The 12,073-nt window shown below is 40.3% G+C and overlaps 1 protein-coding gene across 50 annotated transcripts in view; it reads right to left on the bottom strand.

Moving 5' to 3' along the window:
* Window positions 1-12,073, bottom strand: part of MFF (mitochondrial fission factor) — a 46,465-nt gene that overhangs the window by 31,490 nt on the left and 2,902 nt on the right. For 12 of the 50 annotated variants that reach the window (XM_072617994.1, XM_072618028.1, XM_072618010.1 and 9 more), the window contains exons 1-5: window positions 11,702-12,063; window positions 6,797-6,905; window positions 4,291-4,368; window positions 4,006-4,185; window positions 2,829-3,046 (exon numbers count right to left, since the gene is read on the bottom strand). In XM_072617994.1, the coding sequence (XP_072474095.1) occupies window positions 2,829-3,046; window positions 4,006-4,043 (256 nt within the window). In that variant the 5' untranslated portion in view covers window positions 4,044-4,185; window positions 4,291-4,368; window positions 6,797-6,905; window positions 11,702-12,063. Of the gene's footprint in view, window positions 1-2,828; window positions 3,047-4,005; window positions 4,186-4,290; window positions 4,369-6,796; window positions 6,906-11,701; window positions 12,064-12,073 lie in introns of those variants that run through there. The other 38 variants (XM_072618002.1, XM_072618007.1, XM_072618017.1 and 35 more) reach the window with 6 other exon arrangements.

Raw genomic sequence — 12,073 nt, 5'->3', positions numbered from 1 at the left:
ACTCGAAGTTTTAAAAATGAATGTTAAAAACTTTATACTTGTAACTGTGGAAAAATAAAATAGCAAATAAAAACTTAAAAAAAAGAAATGGTGTTCGTGATGAACACAAAGAAACCTAGAAAGAACTATATTAACCTGTGCAGAGTGAAGTGAGCTGAGCCAAGAAAATCTACACAGTGAAACAACACGCTAATGAAAAGATGTGAGAAGACATCTCCAATCCTTCCCTTCATGAAAGTGGAAGCATGTTTTTGGACTTGGTATCGGTCAGCTGGGCTGACTTTTTTTTAATCTTCTCTAAAAAATGCCATTTGTCATGTAGGACAACTCTCTCTGGGAGAGGAAGGGAAAATGATACTTGGGATAACTATCACGATGTGAGAGACAGAAGAAATCAATACAAACTCACTTTGAAAAATAGAATTAGGGTCTCATATACATCAAAACAGTCACAGCAGTATTTTTTGTAGTAACTGGAAACTACAAATAAATATCCACCGATTGAAGAATGACTAAATAAATCAAGATAGATGAACATAATAAAACATTGCTGTGTTGTAAGACAGAATAAATATGAAGAATTCAGAAAAGCATGGACTTACATGAACTGAAATAGGATAAAACAGAATCAGGAAGGCAATACTCATAATCACTACAATAATGTAAATCAAAAGAATGAAAGAAACTGAATGCTCTGTTACTCCAAGCACTGATCTTAGCCTCAGAAAACTGAGGTCTGAAGGCATGTTGTTAGTGCCCTCTGAAAGTTCTGCCCTGGGACAAACCCTAGGCAAATACGCACAAAAAGGTATAAACCTGCTCTAAAGCTTTTATTCTCCCCATTAGACTGGACCCTTCAGAGCAGGGTTTTTATCTTTTTGAGTGTGTCTGCCTAGCACAATACCTATTTAGTCCTTTTGATGGGAACAAGTTCTTCAAAAATCTGGTAATTTTCAATTTTCACTAATCGATTTTTTATTTTGAGGAAGTCACTTTATCCCTCCAGAACCTTCAGAGCTAACATTCAATCTGAGAAAATAAACCTCCTTCTCCTACCTGTGGAGATGGGGAACGATGGCAATGGAATATTGGGTATACTGTCAGACATGGTTGATGTGTTTCTATTTAATTTTTTAAATATTTTAAAATATATGATGTGTTTATTTTGAAGAAACATATCTTTCTTCCACTTTTAATATTGTCATTAGCATGAATGGCCTGCTGTGTAGGTAAGGAAAATATTTGAAAATGGATGCGCTATTTTAAAACACCAAGAAATTTTCTTTTTGTTTTTTAATTAAAGAATATACTAGCCTGGAGTTTTACAAATCTAATTTTAAAAGCTTTTAACTTGAAATGTAAAGGGGAAATAATTGCTTAGGTATATATCACAGAGGGTAGTTATACCGTAGGAACAGAAGGAGGAGAGATGCCCCAAAGTACACAATAGATAAAAATCTAAGAAAGGAACTGGTAATAAAATTTATGACCTCAGAACTCTGTACACAAATAGACAAAGTATTGGCAACAAAGAAGATAAAATAGAAATAACACGAAGAGAAAAATTTGATCTCATAAATATCACTGACTGCATTATGGCTCTGGAAAGAAGGTACTGTATATGTTATTCAAAAGAGAGAGGAGAGGTAGAAAGGGGGTGAGGGCAAAATTAGTATAATAAGGTAAGATCATGTGAAAAAATCCCCAAACTAGCAATATAATAGGAAGCATCTGAGTGAAGGTCAATGAAACAAAAACAGAAGCACTAATCTAACTTGAGTATACTACAGACCACCTAGAAATAGTAAATAGATTAGCAAATGGGGAGACAGCCCACAAACCTAACACACAGGCTCATCACTACAGCAGTGATAGCACAATTCAGTTATCTGGATGTTGGTTGAAACCCTCTCTCTGACAAAAGCCAATTGACTCACAAATTCTTAACCTACAAAGGGAAAATTCTCTTCTGGATGGAATTCTCACTCACAAAAAGGTACTGGTTGCTGATCTGAAGGACAAGAAAAGGATAGGAAAGCCAGAAACAATATGTCACCTATTGTAGATTTGGGAAGGATAGATATCAGCGTGTCCTGGACTAAAATTTCTCTATCAGACCTCTCAGGAATAATAAGGAACTCTAACGAATGATATTCTGAGGAGGAGAGTTATCTAAAAGAGGATCCATAACCAACCTGCATTTTTAAAAGACATAAAATAAGAAACATTCAAATGCAAGTAAAGCAGTCCCATCATAAGTGTCAGGGGTATTAAAGCTCAGAATAAGCTGATGCTGGAAAAGAATGCTACAAGTTACAAATAGGGATTTTTACAAAAGCTTTTAAGGAGAAGAAAGAAAAGGAAAGAAGCAACAGAGCTGGATAGGACAATGGTTCCTGAAACAGAAAGAAGACAGAATGGCCTCACATTATTTCTGCCTCTGCATTCCCTATGAAGAAGAATGATCTCTGGATCAGAAAGGAGTGAGCAAAAGGAACAAATCGAGACAGTCCCTTGCTTTCAAGGAGCTCATACTCTAATTGGAGGAAAGGGGCTAACACATGTAAAAGAGTGCAGTTACAGAGTAGGTGGCAAGGTCCAAGAATCTTTAGGGTGCCTACTATCTTTGATTCACTCCAAATTTGAGACAACTTAATGCCTCCTGCAAAATAGTACTGAATGATCAAGCATTAGGAGCACAAATTTCTAAAGCACAAGCAGAATTTCTTAGACTTCTCCCTAAAAAGTATTTTCTCAGAAATCAGAAACCTTGTAAAATGTCCCCTGCAGGGGTGCGTAGAAAAAAAGAGAGTCCATGACAAACATACCTGCTATAACAATCCTCTCTGGAACCTGCATCGTGACACTAGCATTTGGGACTCCTTCTTGGAATCCTGGCTCCAGATCAGGAGGTGGTGGAGCGACTTTTAATTTTTCTGGGACCCTCATCCGTTGACTGATACCTTCAGTGTACTCCATCTCATACTGAATACGATTTATTTCTGCCATATCAGCTGTGGGAGAAGGAAATGCTGCCCCACTCATCCTAGAAAAAGAACATTTTTTTTTAAAGTCAGGAATTAGTGATAAGCCACGTCCCCTTCTTCCGAGTGCAGTGAGCAGATAAAAAGAGCACAGAAAAGAGAAGTCCTAAAAGGATATTTTAGTAATGTGAATATGTACAGCATTAAAGTCACAAAAATGTTTTACTAATAAAAAGTCACTTGACTTGTTATTAGTGAAAACCTCCAGTTTTGGTCCTATTGTGGAAAGAAGATATGAACATTACAGAAATGTACCTTCTCCCAGTGCTTTCACTGCATTAACAAAAAACATGCCATTTGATAAACGTACAACAAAATATGAAATTCTACCTTTCTTCCCCCTCCCCAGAATCAGAGTTTCCCCACAGAGGCAGGAGAAACTGCTAGGCTTTTTAAAAGATTAAACTGGAAAAATGCTCTCAGGCATGCACAACACCCTTCTTCAAAGTATGCTCACTTCTGGTTTTAATCACAAAGTTATGATGAAGATCACAATTATAAAAGAAGGAAAGCAGGGTTATTCAAAGTTTACTAAAAAGGAAAGGTTAAAAAAGCTTGACCCCTAAAAATCATGAAATGCAAGTTCAAACTGGGCCTAGTGAGCAAGTAACTTTTGATGTTTATTAAGATACATAATATAGTACACCTTCGTGTAGAGAATTTGTGATAAAGGAAATCTTCCAAATTCATAATCTTTTGGGGGCATGAGTATTTATGTTACATATTATGTATAGTAAAAAGTACACAACATGCCTTCTGGAATAAAGGCAAAACAAAACGTTTTGAGTGCATCCTAAATTGGCAGGGCAGTCATGCTCATAGGGAAATGCAGTTGGAATGGGGCGATTGCTGGGGACAAATAAACAATGCTACCATTGGGGTGCAGAAAGAGCAGCAGCCACACGCAGTCAGCTTTAAAGCCAGCGTATCTTCACCCTTGACTTCACAGAACTCCACTAACCTTCCTAGAGGGGCGTCACTGCTTGTTCTTTTACTCATTTTGGCAACTGTGTGGGCACCTTTACAAGGACTATTCAAACACTGCTACCCTGTGGCTCAGTTTACTTTACACAGTTCCCCTACAGATCTGACTTTTTGGTTTTTTGGAGCTGTACATGAGAGCACGACACTGCGTTCCCAGCTGGAAAACACAAAGAAGAAATCAGCATTTTAGCAATTCATCTCCATAAGCAATCCATGAGTTAAAATAAACATAGCTTAAAGTTTTATTCAGACTTAAACATACCCTGAAGCTTTATCTGAGGGATTTATTTCCAAACTTTTAGTTGCACATCTCAGAGATCATTAATTTTAAGCAAGTTTACTGTTTTGCAAAGAGGAGAAAGAGAAAAAAAATTATACTTTTTATAATATCACACCATGACTTGGGATATTTCTGCAAGCCCCCTGGGCCCCTCCCAGCCAGCCTTGCCTCCTACTCTATACTGCCAGGCAGTCCCTCCTTTTTGGTTGTAGCCCTACTGGACTTCAGCCACTTTCTGCCACCTCCTCCAGAGGACTGTCTCCCAATTTTCTTCTACTCCTAATCCTGCAATGCTTCTTTCCCATCAGGTCTCAGCCTTCAAAAACCTTTCTCAGATCCTGTTCCCCACCTCAAGCACCCTATTTTCCACTGGTGTCATAATCTAACTCTTACAGAGTGGCCTATTCTCACTGCCTTCACTCACTCACTTTGTGTCCTCTAGCAACTGGCCTCCGGCTCCAGTATTCCACTGAAATTACACTTTCAAAGGTTATTAAATGCTCAAGTCTTCATTTGTTTTCTCTTCAATCTTAATATTCCATGTCTCTTCTGTAGTTTTTTTCCCCACCTGTACACTTCCTTGAGACTTCTTTTCCTATCTGTTTTGATCATTTTTTTCAGTCTCTTGATCCCTTAGTATGGCTCTCTCTCCAGACTAGTTCCTTCCCTTTCCCACCTCCTCTTTCTACCCTTTTTCTATTCTCTTTTGGTGACCTCATTTGCTCCCAAATCTCCCCAAACTGGAGTTTGCTAACATCCAGTTTACTCTCTCTAAATGCCTGCTAGACCTCTCTACCTGAATTTCCTGACATTTCAAAATCAATACATCCTATACAGAACTCATCTCTTTTCCTGCCCCCAAACCTTCACTTCTCCCAAATGCCCCATATCTGTTGAATATACAAACGCACCTACTAGTCACCAAGGTGTAGAACCTTGGAGTCATTTGTGACCACTCTCTCCCCCTCATAAATTCATTTGTGAACCTTGTTAAATACCTTCCCTTGTCCTGTGTTTGTCCCCCACCACCTCTGCTCACATTGTCACCACTTTAATTCAGGTCTCCATCATGTTTTGCCTCACCTCTGTAAAAGTCTCCTAACCAGTCTTACTGCTTTCAAGCTCTCTCTCCCCGTTCCAATCCGTTTTAGTTGTCAAAATAATTCGGGTAAAGTATAGGACTGACCATGGCCCATGCTCCTCAAAAAATTCAGTGATTCCTCTGAACAAACTCCTTGGCCGCCAGTCCAGGTCCTCTAGCAATATGGCACACACATACTTCTTCCCTCTTGACATACTCTACATTCTAACCAAACTGGACTGCTAACTGTTCCCTGAACTTGGCCTCAGTACATCTGTACCAGCTTCCTCCCCTCCTTACCTGGCCTTTCTTTTCTGTCTTCCTTCAAGGCTCTGCTGAGGAGTCCCCTTTGCTGTCAAGTCTTCCCTGACTGAGCTACTAGTGCTCCTGACCATCTTCTTCCCTTCTCAGACTGTCCTGAAGGACAGGGCCTGTTTCCTTTTGACGTCTGTGTTCCCAGCACCCAGCACAGGGCCTGGTTCAGATCTGTGATTTCATCAGTATAGAGAAGTCCTCATATATAAATTCCCTCTACTGATGCAAACTGACTGTTTCATCTGTAACTCAGAGTCTCAGAGAGTTGCTTGGGATCTTAAGAGGACTACATGTCATACAGCTACAGGTGAAACGCAATGGATCCAAGGCATACTTTAAAATTGCTTCCAAGGCTAGCCCCCTATCCAGTATATCACGTTCTACATATTAAAGAAGCATTTAATAGATGTGTATGGGTTTAAACAAGAATTTTTTGTTCCCAAAATGATTTCATCCACCTTAAATTTTCAGATAAGTATTACTATTATACGGTTTTTAATTTTTGATTAAAATGCTCTACAAGTAATATTTCTCATTGAAGTTTTTCAGCATCTGAAAAATCCTAATATACTAGTGATGCTAAGAAAAATTCATAAGCCAAAGGTAAAACACCTTTAAAGAGATTAAATAAGCGAGGAAATTAATTGGTTGAAGAGAATTCTACAGGCATTAAACAATAATAAAGTTTCTTGCTTTTAAAATGCTCCTCTATTTCTATCTCTGAGATGCTGAGAAAGAGTCTTAGAAAGAGAGAGAAAAAAATTCAGCTGTTGAGTCCACCTCATTTTCTTCTATTTTCCTTCCCCAAAATGTTCAACATTTCAATGCTCAGGATCCAGATAGTCCACACCAGGTCAAATATGTGGCCAGCCTGGCCAAAGACAATACTCCCCAATGCCACAGAACCAGATTTCGATGTAATTGGGAAATATTTAACAAAATAAATTAAAATACAGTACAACATAGATAATGCTAATATGTGGTTTTCTAAGACAATCTGCAGCCCAAAAGGATCCACTTCTGAGTTTAACACCACTGCTCATAATACTAAGAAACAGTGGTTAAAGGGGAAGAAAAGATTTTCTTACTCACAAAAGTATTCCAGCTATGGCTTGCTATATGCACTATCTGCTTCTGCGCTTCATATCAAATTCTTGAACTTGTTTCAACTAGGATGTGGTGTACTTGTTGCTTCTTTTCCCTAGAAAAACAAAGTAGCCAAATTTTACACAACCTCAACTTGTTGACAATCATCCATTCGAATCCAAGGCCTTGGGGGTTAATGAAGAAAATGAAAATTTCCAACTGCTCCAAGTCTCAGATTCAACAGCAAACAACTTATGAAATACTTATTAGGTGTTTTTGTGCAAAGCAATGTACTAGAGCTATAAAGCCCCGCCCCCCATCAGAAAAAAAGAATAACTTATTTCTACAGAGGACTCTTTATCTGATAATGAAATACCTCCAAAAGAAATAAAGGACAAACTCTGAGATTGTTCCTAATGTACTAACAACAAGGTTACAATCTAAGAAAATATGGCAGGAAAAAAATAAGAGTGTAGCAGAGACTTAATATTTGTGGGCAAATGAAGCACAGTAAAAGATTTATTTTATGGTTACATTTATTATTCTCGATGTTAAGAACATCAGTGGAATTAAAGAGGATTTTTCTCTTTGGGAAACTCCAATTTGAGAAGTTCATAAACTAGTCACCCTTCAAGTACATGAAGGCTGCATACTGCTCAGCTTATGCAGAGAGCGGGACGGCCAGACAGTACCTCTTGCATAGACTGAGGAAGTAGGAGTCAGGACTAGAAATGAACACGAAGAAAACAGGTTGGATTCTATCTCTACCCCTCAAATTCCACATCTATAAAATGAGGGGGTTAAATGATCTCCAGGGTTCCTTCCAGCTTTACATCTTTGATCCTATAATGTCTGGTGAATTATGTCTTGCTTTCTATAATGCCACAGTGCTTCCTGACTCCGTAGTCTATTTTTTTAAACATGGGTGTTAACCATCAATAATAACAAGTCATTAATATATCACCTGTCTTCCCCTTCCTCGAGAGCAAGAACTGATTTTTGTCTTTCTTTGTATCCCCAGAGTTTAGCACATGGTGCCTGGCACATAAAAGGTGCTTAATAGATGTTTGACTGGATTACTGACTTTACAAACATCTCATTTGATTCTTAGCAACCACTAATCCTCATTTTACAGACAAGGAAACCGAGGCTCTGAGGAGTCAAATGACTTGCCCAGGATCATATAGCTAGTCTTTATTTCAGATAAGACTTGAACCATTCTCCAAAACTAACACTATACTACCTTGCTTCACGAGAACATTGATACTCTCTCAGTGAGAGGAAGCATACTATAGTGGATAGAACGTCGAGTCTTGGAGTTAGGAAAATGTCTTGCCTCTAACACATACTAAATGTACAACTATGGATCAATCTGCTCAACCTCTCAGTGACCCAGGAAACTTTATATAGCTACAGAACACGGAACACAACAATCTCAAAAGAAACAATATTGTTAGGTTGCCCAAATGACAACTTTATGGTGGGCATAAGCAGACTGCAGTTTATCTCATAGAAGTGGCATAAAAGATCTTCAAGGACATGTATGAGTAGCAAAGGAAGCCAACTGATCAACAGTGAGAGATAACCAAGAACCTAAATGTTGCACTGTTAGCCACAAAATATTAAAAGACTCAAAGGAAGGGCTCCAGACACTTGGGTAAATCCTATTTGGAAAGACACAGACTAAAAACACACAGAATGAAAAATTGTAGATGGGTTGCCATCTACATGAGTGGAGTGCCCAAACTGGTAAAATTACAGATCCAAAATATATAAGTATAATGACCTGATGGCCCAACAGGTCCATCAATTCACATGATCACTAACAATCATTTATTTATACCACTCACTGGCTTTTGCTTTAGTAATTAAACTTCTACTGTCACACCACAAGGCACAAGTCAGAAGGTAACCCAATTCACTTTAATAGATATTTCAGGGGATCCCAGGATCCTAGAGGTAGAGCTGGAAAGGAACTCAGTAGGCCATCTGGTCAACCTGTCTCAATGCTCCTCCTTACCCAACACCATTTAATAGATGAAACTAAGGTCCAGAAAAGTTAAATGACTTGCCTAAACTGACACAGATCCCTGAAGCGGGATGTAAGCCCTGATCCTGACTCTAAAGGCAAAGCAAACTGCACAATAGCAAATTGCACTAGGCTGCCTCCCCAACCACATCCCTGGGCAAGGCACTGTATGAACTAGGCAACAGTAGAATAAAGAAGAAACCTGATACAGCTCCTGCCCTTGAGTTGATAATTTAATGGGAAAATGGTAAGTACACAAATAGCTATGATGTATGGCAGAATGGGATCAGAGCCAACAAGAGTTCCAGAAAAAGTGTTATGAAAAATTCAAGGGGAGATGGGAATGCTTTCCACTGGAGGAACAAGGAGGGAAGAGAATATTGGACTTGGGAGTCAGAAAGACCTGAGTTCACATCCCACCTGAGACATTTGTGTGCCTCTGAGAAAGTCAAATAACTTCTCTGAGCCTCAGTTTCCTTGTCTGTAAAACAGTACCAACTTCACAAAGCTGTAGTGATAATCAAATCAGGTAATGTAAAGCCCTCTGCAAATCTTCAACTGCCTTATAAATGAGAGGATGATTGGCAGAGGTAGAGCCTGGGGTGGACTCTGAAATAACGGAAGGATTCAAGAAGGCAGAGATGGGGGACTGAAGATGCTAGTAGTGGGAGGAAAAGGAAGAATTAGAGAGCAGTGAAGTTTGGTTAGAACACAGAATACAGGAAGAGGGTTCCAAAGTAAAATTGGAAAGGAAGCTTGGAATCAGAGTGTGGATGGGACTGAATGAAAAGAATGAGGTGTTTATACTATAGCCTACTTCTAGTGGAAAGCTATAGAAGGTTTCTGTGTAAAGAGAAGATATGCTAGATTCTAGCAGCTAGAATGTTAGCTTCTTGAAGTAGGGAGCTTGTCCCTGTTGTTTCTGGGAATTCACCTCCAATGCCTGGTAAAGATCAAGTGGGGACTTAATAAACACTCACTGATTATTAACTAGACACTGGAATATTAAGATGTCTTAGGCAACAATGAGAAAGTTGGGATGAAAAGGGGAGAAAATGGAGGCTGAAAGAGGAGTTAGGAGGGCATTATAGCAGTTCCACAGTAATAAATTTTCCAACGAGCATGTGTTTGTTTTTATAATATTTTTCTTACATTAGGATTAAAAACAAAGACACATTTGAAAAGATGGTTGCTGAAAGAGCCAAGTTTTCTTACAGTTAATTTGAGCCCAAAGAAATTGCAAACAAAAGATACGCTTGAGTTATCATCTTTAACAAGTTCCAGGAGTAAAAAGGGGCATTTCCACTCAATTTCAATTCTGTTGTATCTCAACTGCTCCAGTAAAACAAAAACAGACCATACATGTTTTTCCTATCAAGTGACACCATTCTGGGTGAGATCCCTTACCTATATGGAACAGAATCTCCGCTCTGGGAAGGTAGGTTGATTTTAGAAGTGTCATCACTAAGTATCTACCTCGGCATACAGGATGAGGTAGATTCTAATAACCAAGACTGTGAAATATATGCTTGAAATGGAAACAACACAGTCTCTAAAAGCTGTCACTCAAGAGTCACCAGGACCACCAGGTTGTTGTTGAAAGGAGTTAATGTGGTTCTTCCCAAGCATGCCTAACGCAATCCCACTCTTGTTCTGTACCTCCTAAATTTTGAAGTGAGCAATTTTCAGCAAATAATCAGAATGTTGAGAAGTAGGGGTTTTTAAGAAGTCAACCAATAATGGACAAATATGTTAATAGGTTATCTTCAAATAGCATCAAACTCAACCACAACGGCAGAGTTGGAAATGGAGAGCATGCCTACCCATTAGGGAACAGCAGAAGAAGTTGTGATTGGGATGGAACGCTACTGTGCTGTCAGAAGGGAGGAGCAGGATGGTTTCAGAAAAGTACACCAATTTTTGCATGAAATAGGAACCAAGAGAAAGTTCTATACACTAACAGCAGTATTGTTTGAAGAGTAACTGACAACTATTCTGAGCAATACGATTACTGAAATCCACTAAGAAGGAAAGTGCTGTCTACGTTCAGAGAAGGACTGATACATGGCACATACACATGTATGTGATGTATGTACTGTATTGGTTCCACATGTATATCCAGAGCAAATGTTGTTTTCTCTAACATGGGGCCAAGAGGAAGAGGAAGGGAGACAACTTCAAACTGAAAATGTAACCCCAAAAGCAAAAAAACCCAAACCAAACCAACCCTACAAGTTAACACCAAGAGGCAGCACTTTAATTTCCCAGGTTACTCTAAGTAGGACCCTGCTCCATCACAAGTATTTTTCTATTTATTGGAGAGCAGTGAAACCCCTTAGAGGAAGCAAATACTAGGTTATTTGAGAAGAGCTGGTAAAGATCTAGAAGAGGTGGTAATTTTTCTGTAAGCTAACACCTGAAGGTTTTTTTTCTTTTCTACTAAAACACATCACAAAACTTCGACCTGTCCTTTCCCCTCTCCCAGGGTGGGTAATGTTTCCACAGTCTCCCCAGGGGGTCCCTTATCACGCCGAACTTTATTTGGGAAGATGGTCGATGCAATAATAGATTATATCGCTTTTCAGGTTCTTTCCTCCATGAGACTGAGCACAGGGTCTGGTACAAAGTAGGCGCTTAATAAATGCTTGTTTACTTGAGTCGCTCAAGTCCCCCTAAGCAGAAAGGCCAACAAAAGTGGCCTCAGCTCCCATCTCCTCCTGGACAGCGGCCAGGGGGGCATGTCCTTAAAAGCCAAGTCCCAGAGGCTCTGGGATCGAATCCTGGCCCTGCCCCGTCGAGGGACCCACCCTGCTGGACCGGCCCGCTGCCAGGCGGTGAGCCCCGCACACAGCAGGCTCTAAATAAATGTGCATAACCAATACCGGAGCTGGACGGCGTCCGTTTGGCTTTCCCGCGGCTATCTGGAGAGAATCCACGCCGTGACGCCTCCACAAACACACGTCAGGAGGGGTCACGAGCAAGGTCAGCCGCGCTGCCCAACCCGAGGGGGCGGCCCGACTCTGCCTGGAGGGCAACTTCAAGGTCACCCAGGGAGACCGCGGAGGGTGGACCCCGGCGTCCGAGTCCCGGCTGCCTCCACGTCCCTCCCCGCAGGCCAGGCCCCAGTAGAAGGGGCCTCGCTGGGCAGCCTGGGAAGCGAGGCCTTGAAGGCCGAGAGAGAGACCTAGAGGGAAGGAAGGGAAGGCCCAGGCCAGACCCCGCCCTCGGCTCCGAGCCCGCCCCCGCGCTGGGTC

Source organism: Notamacropus eugenii, chromosome 6 (genome assembly GCF_028372415.1).
Source record: "Notamacropus eugenii isolate mMacEug1 chromosome 6, mMacEug1.pri_v2, whole genome shotgun sequence".
NCBI lineage: Eukaryota > Metazoa > Chordata > Mammalia > Diprotodontia > Macropodidae > Notamacropus > Notamacropus eugenii.
This window is presented reverse-complemented; position numbering and strand designations above follow the sequence as displayed.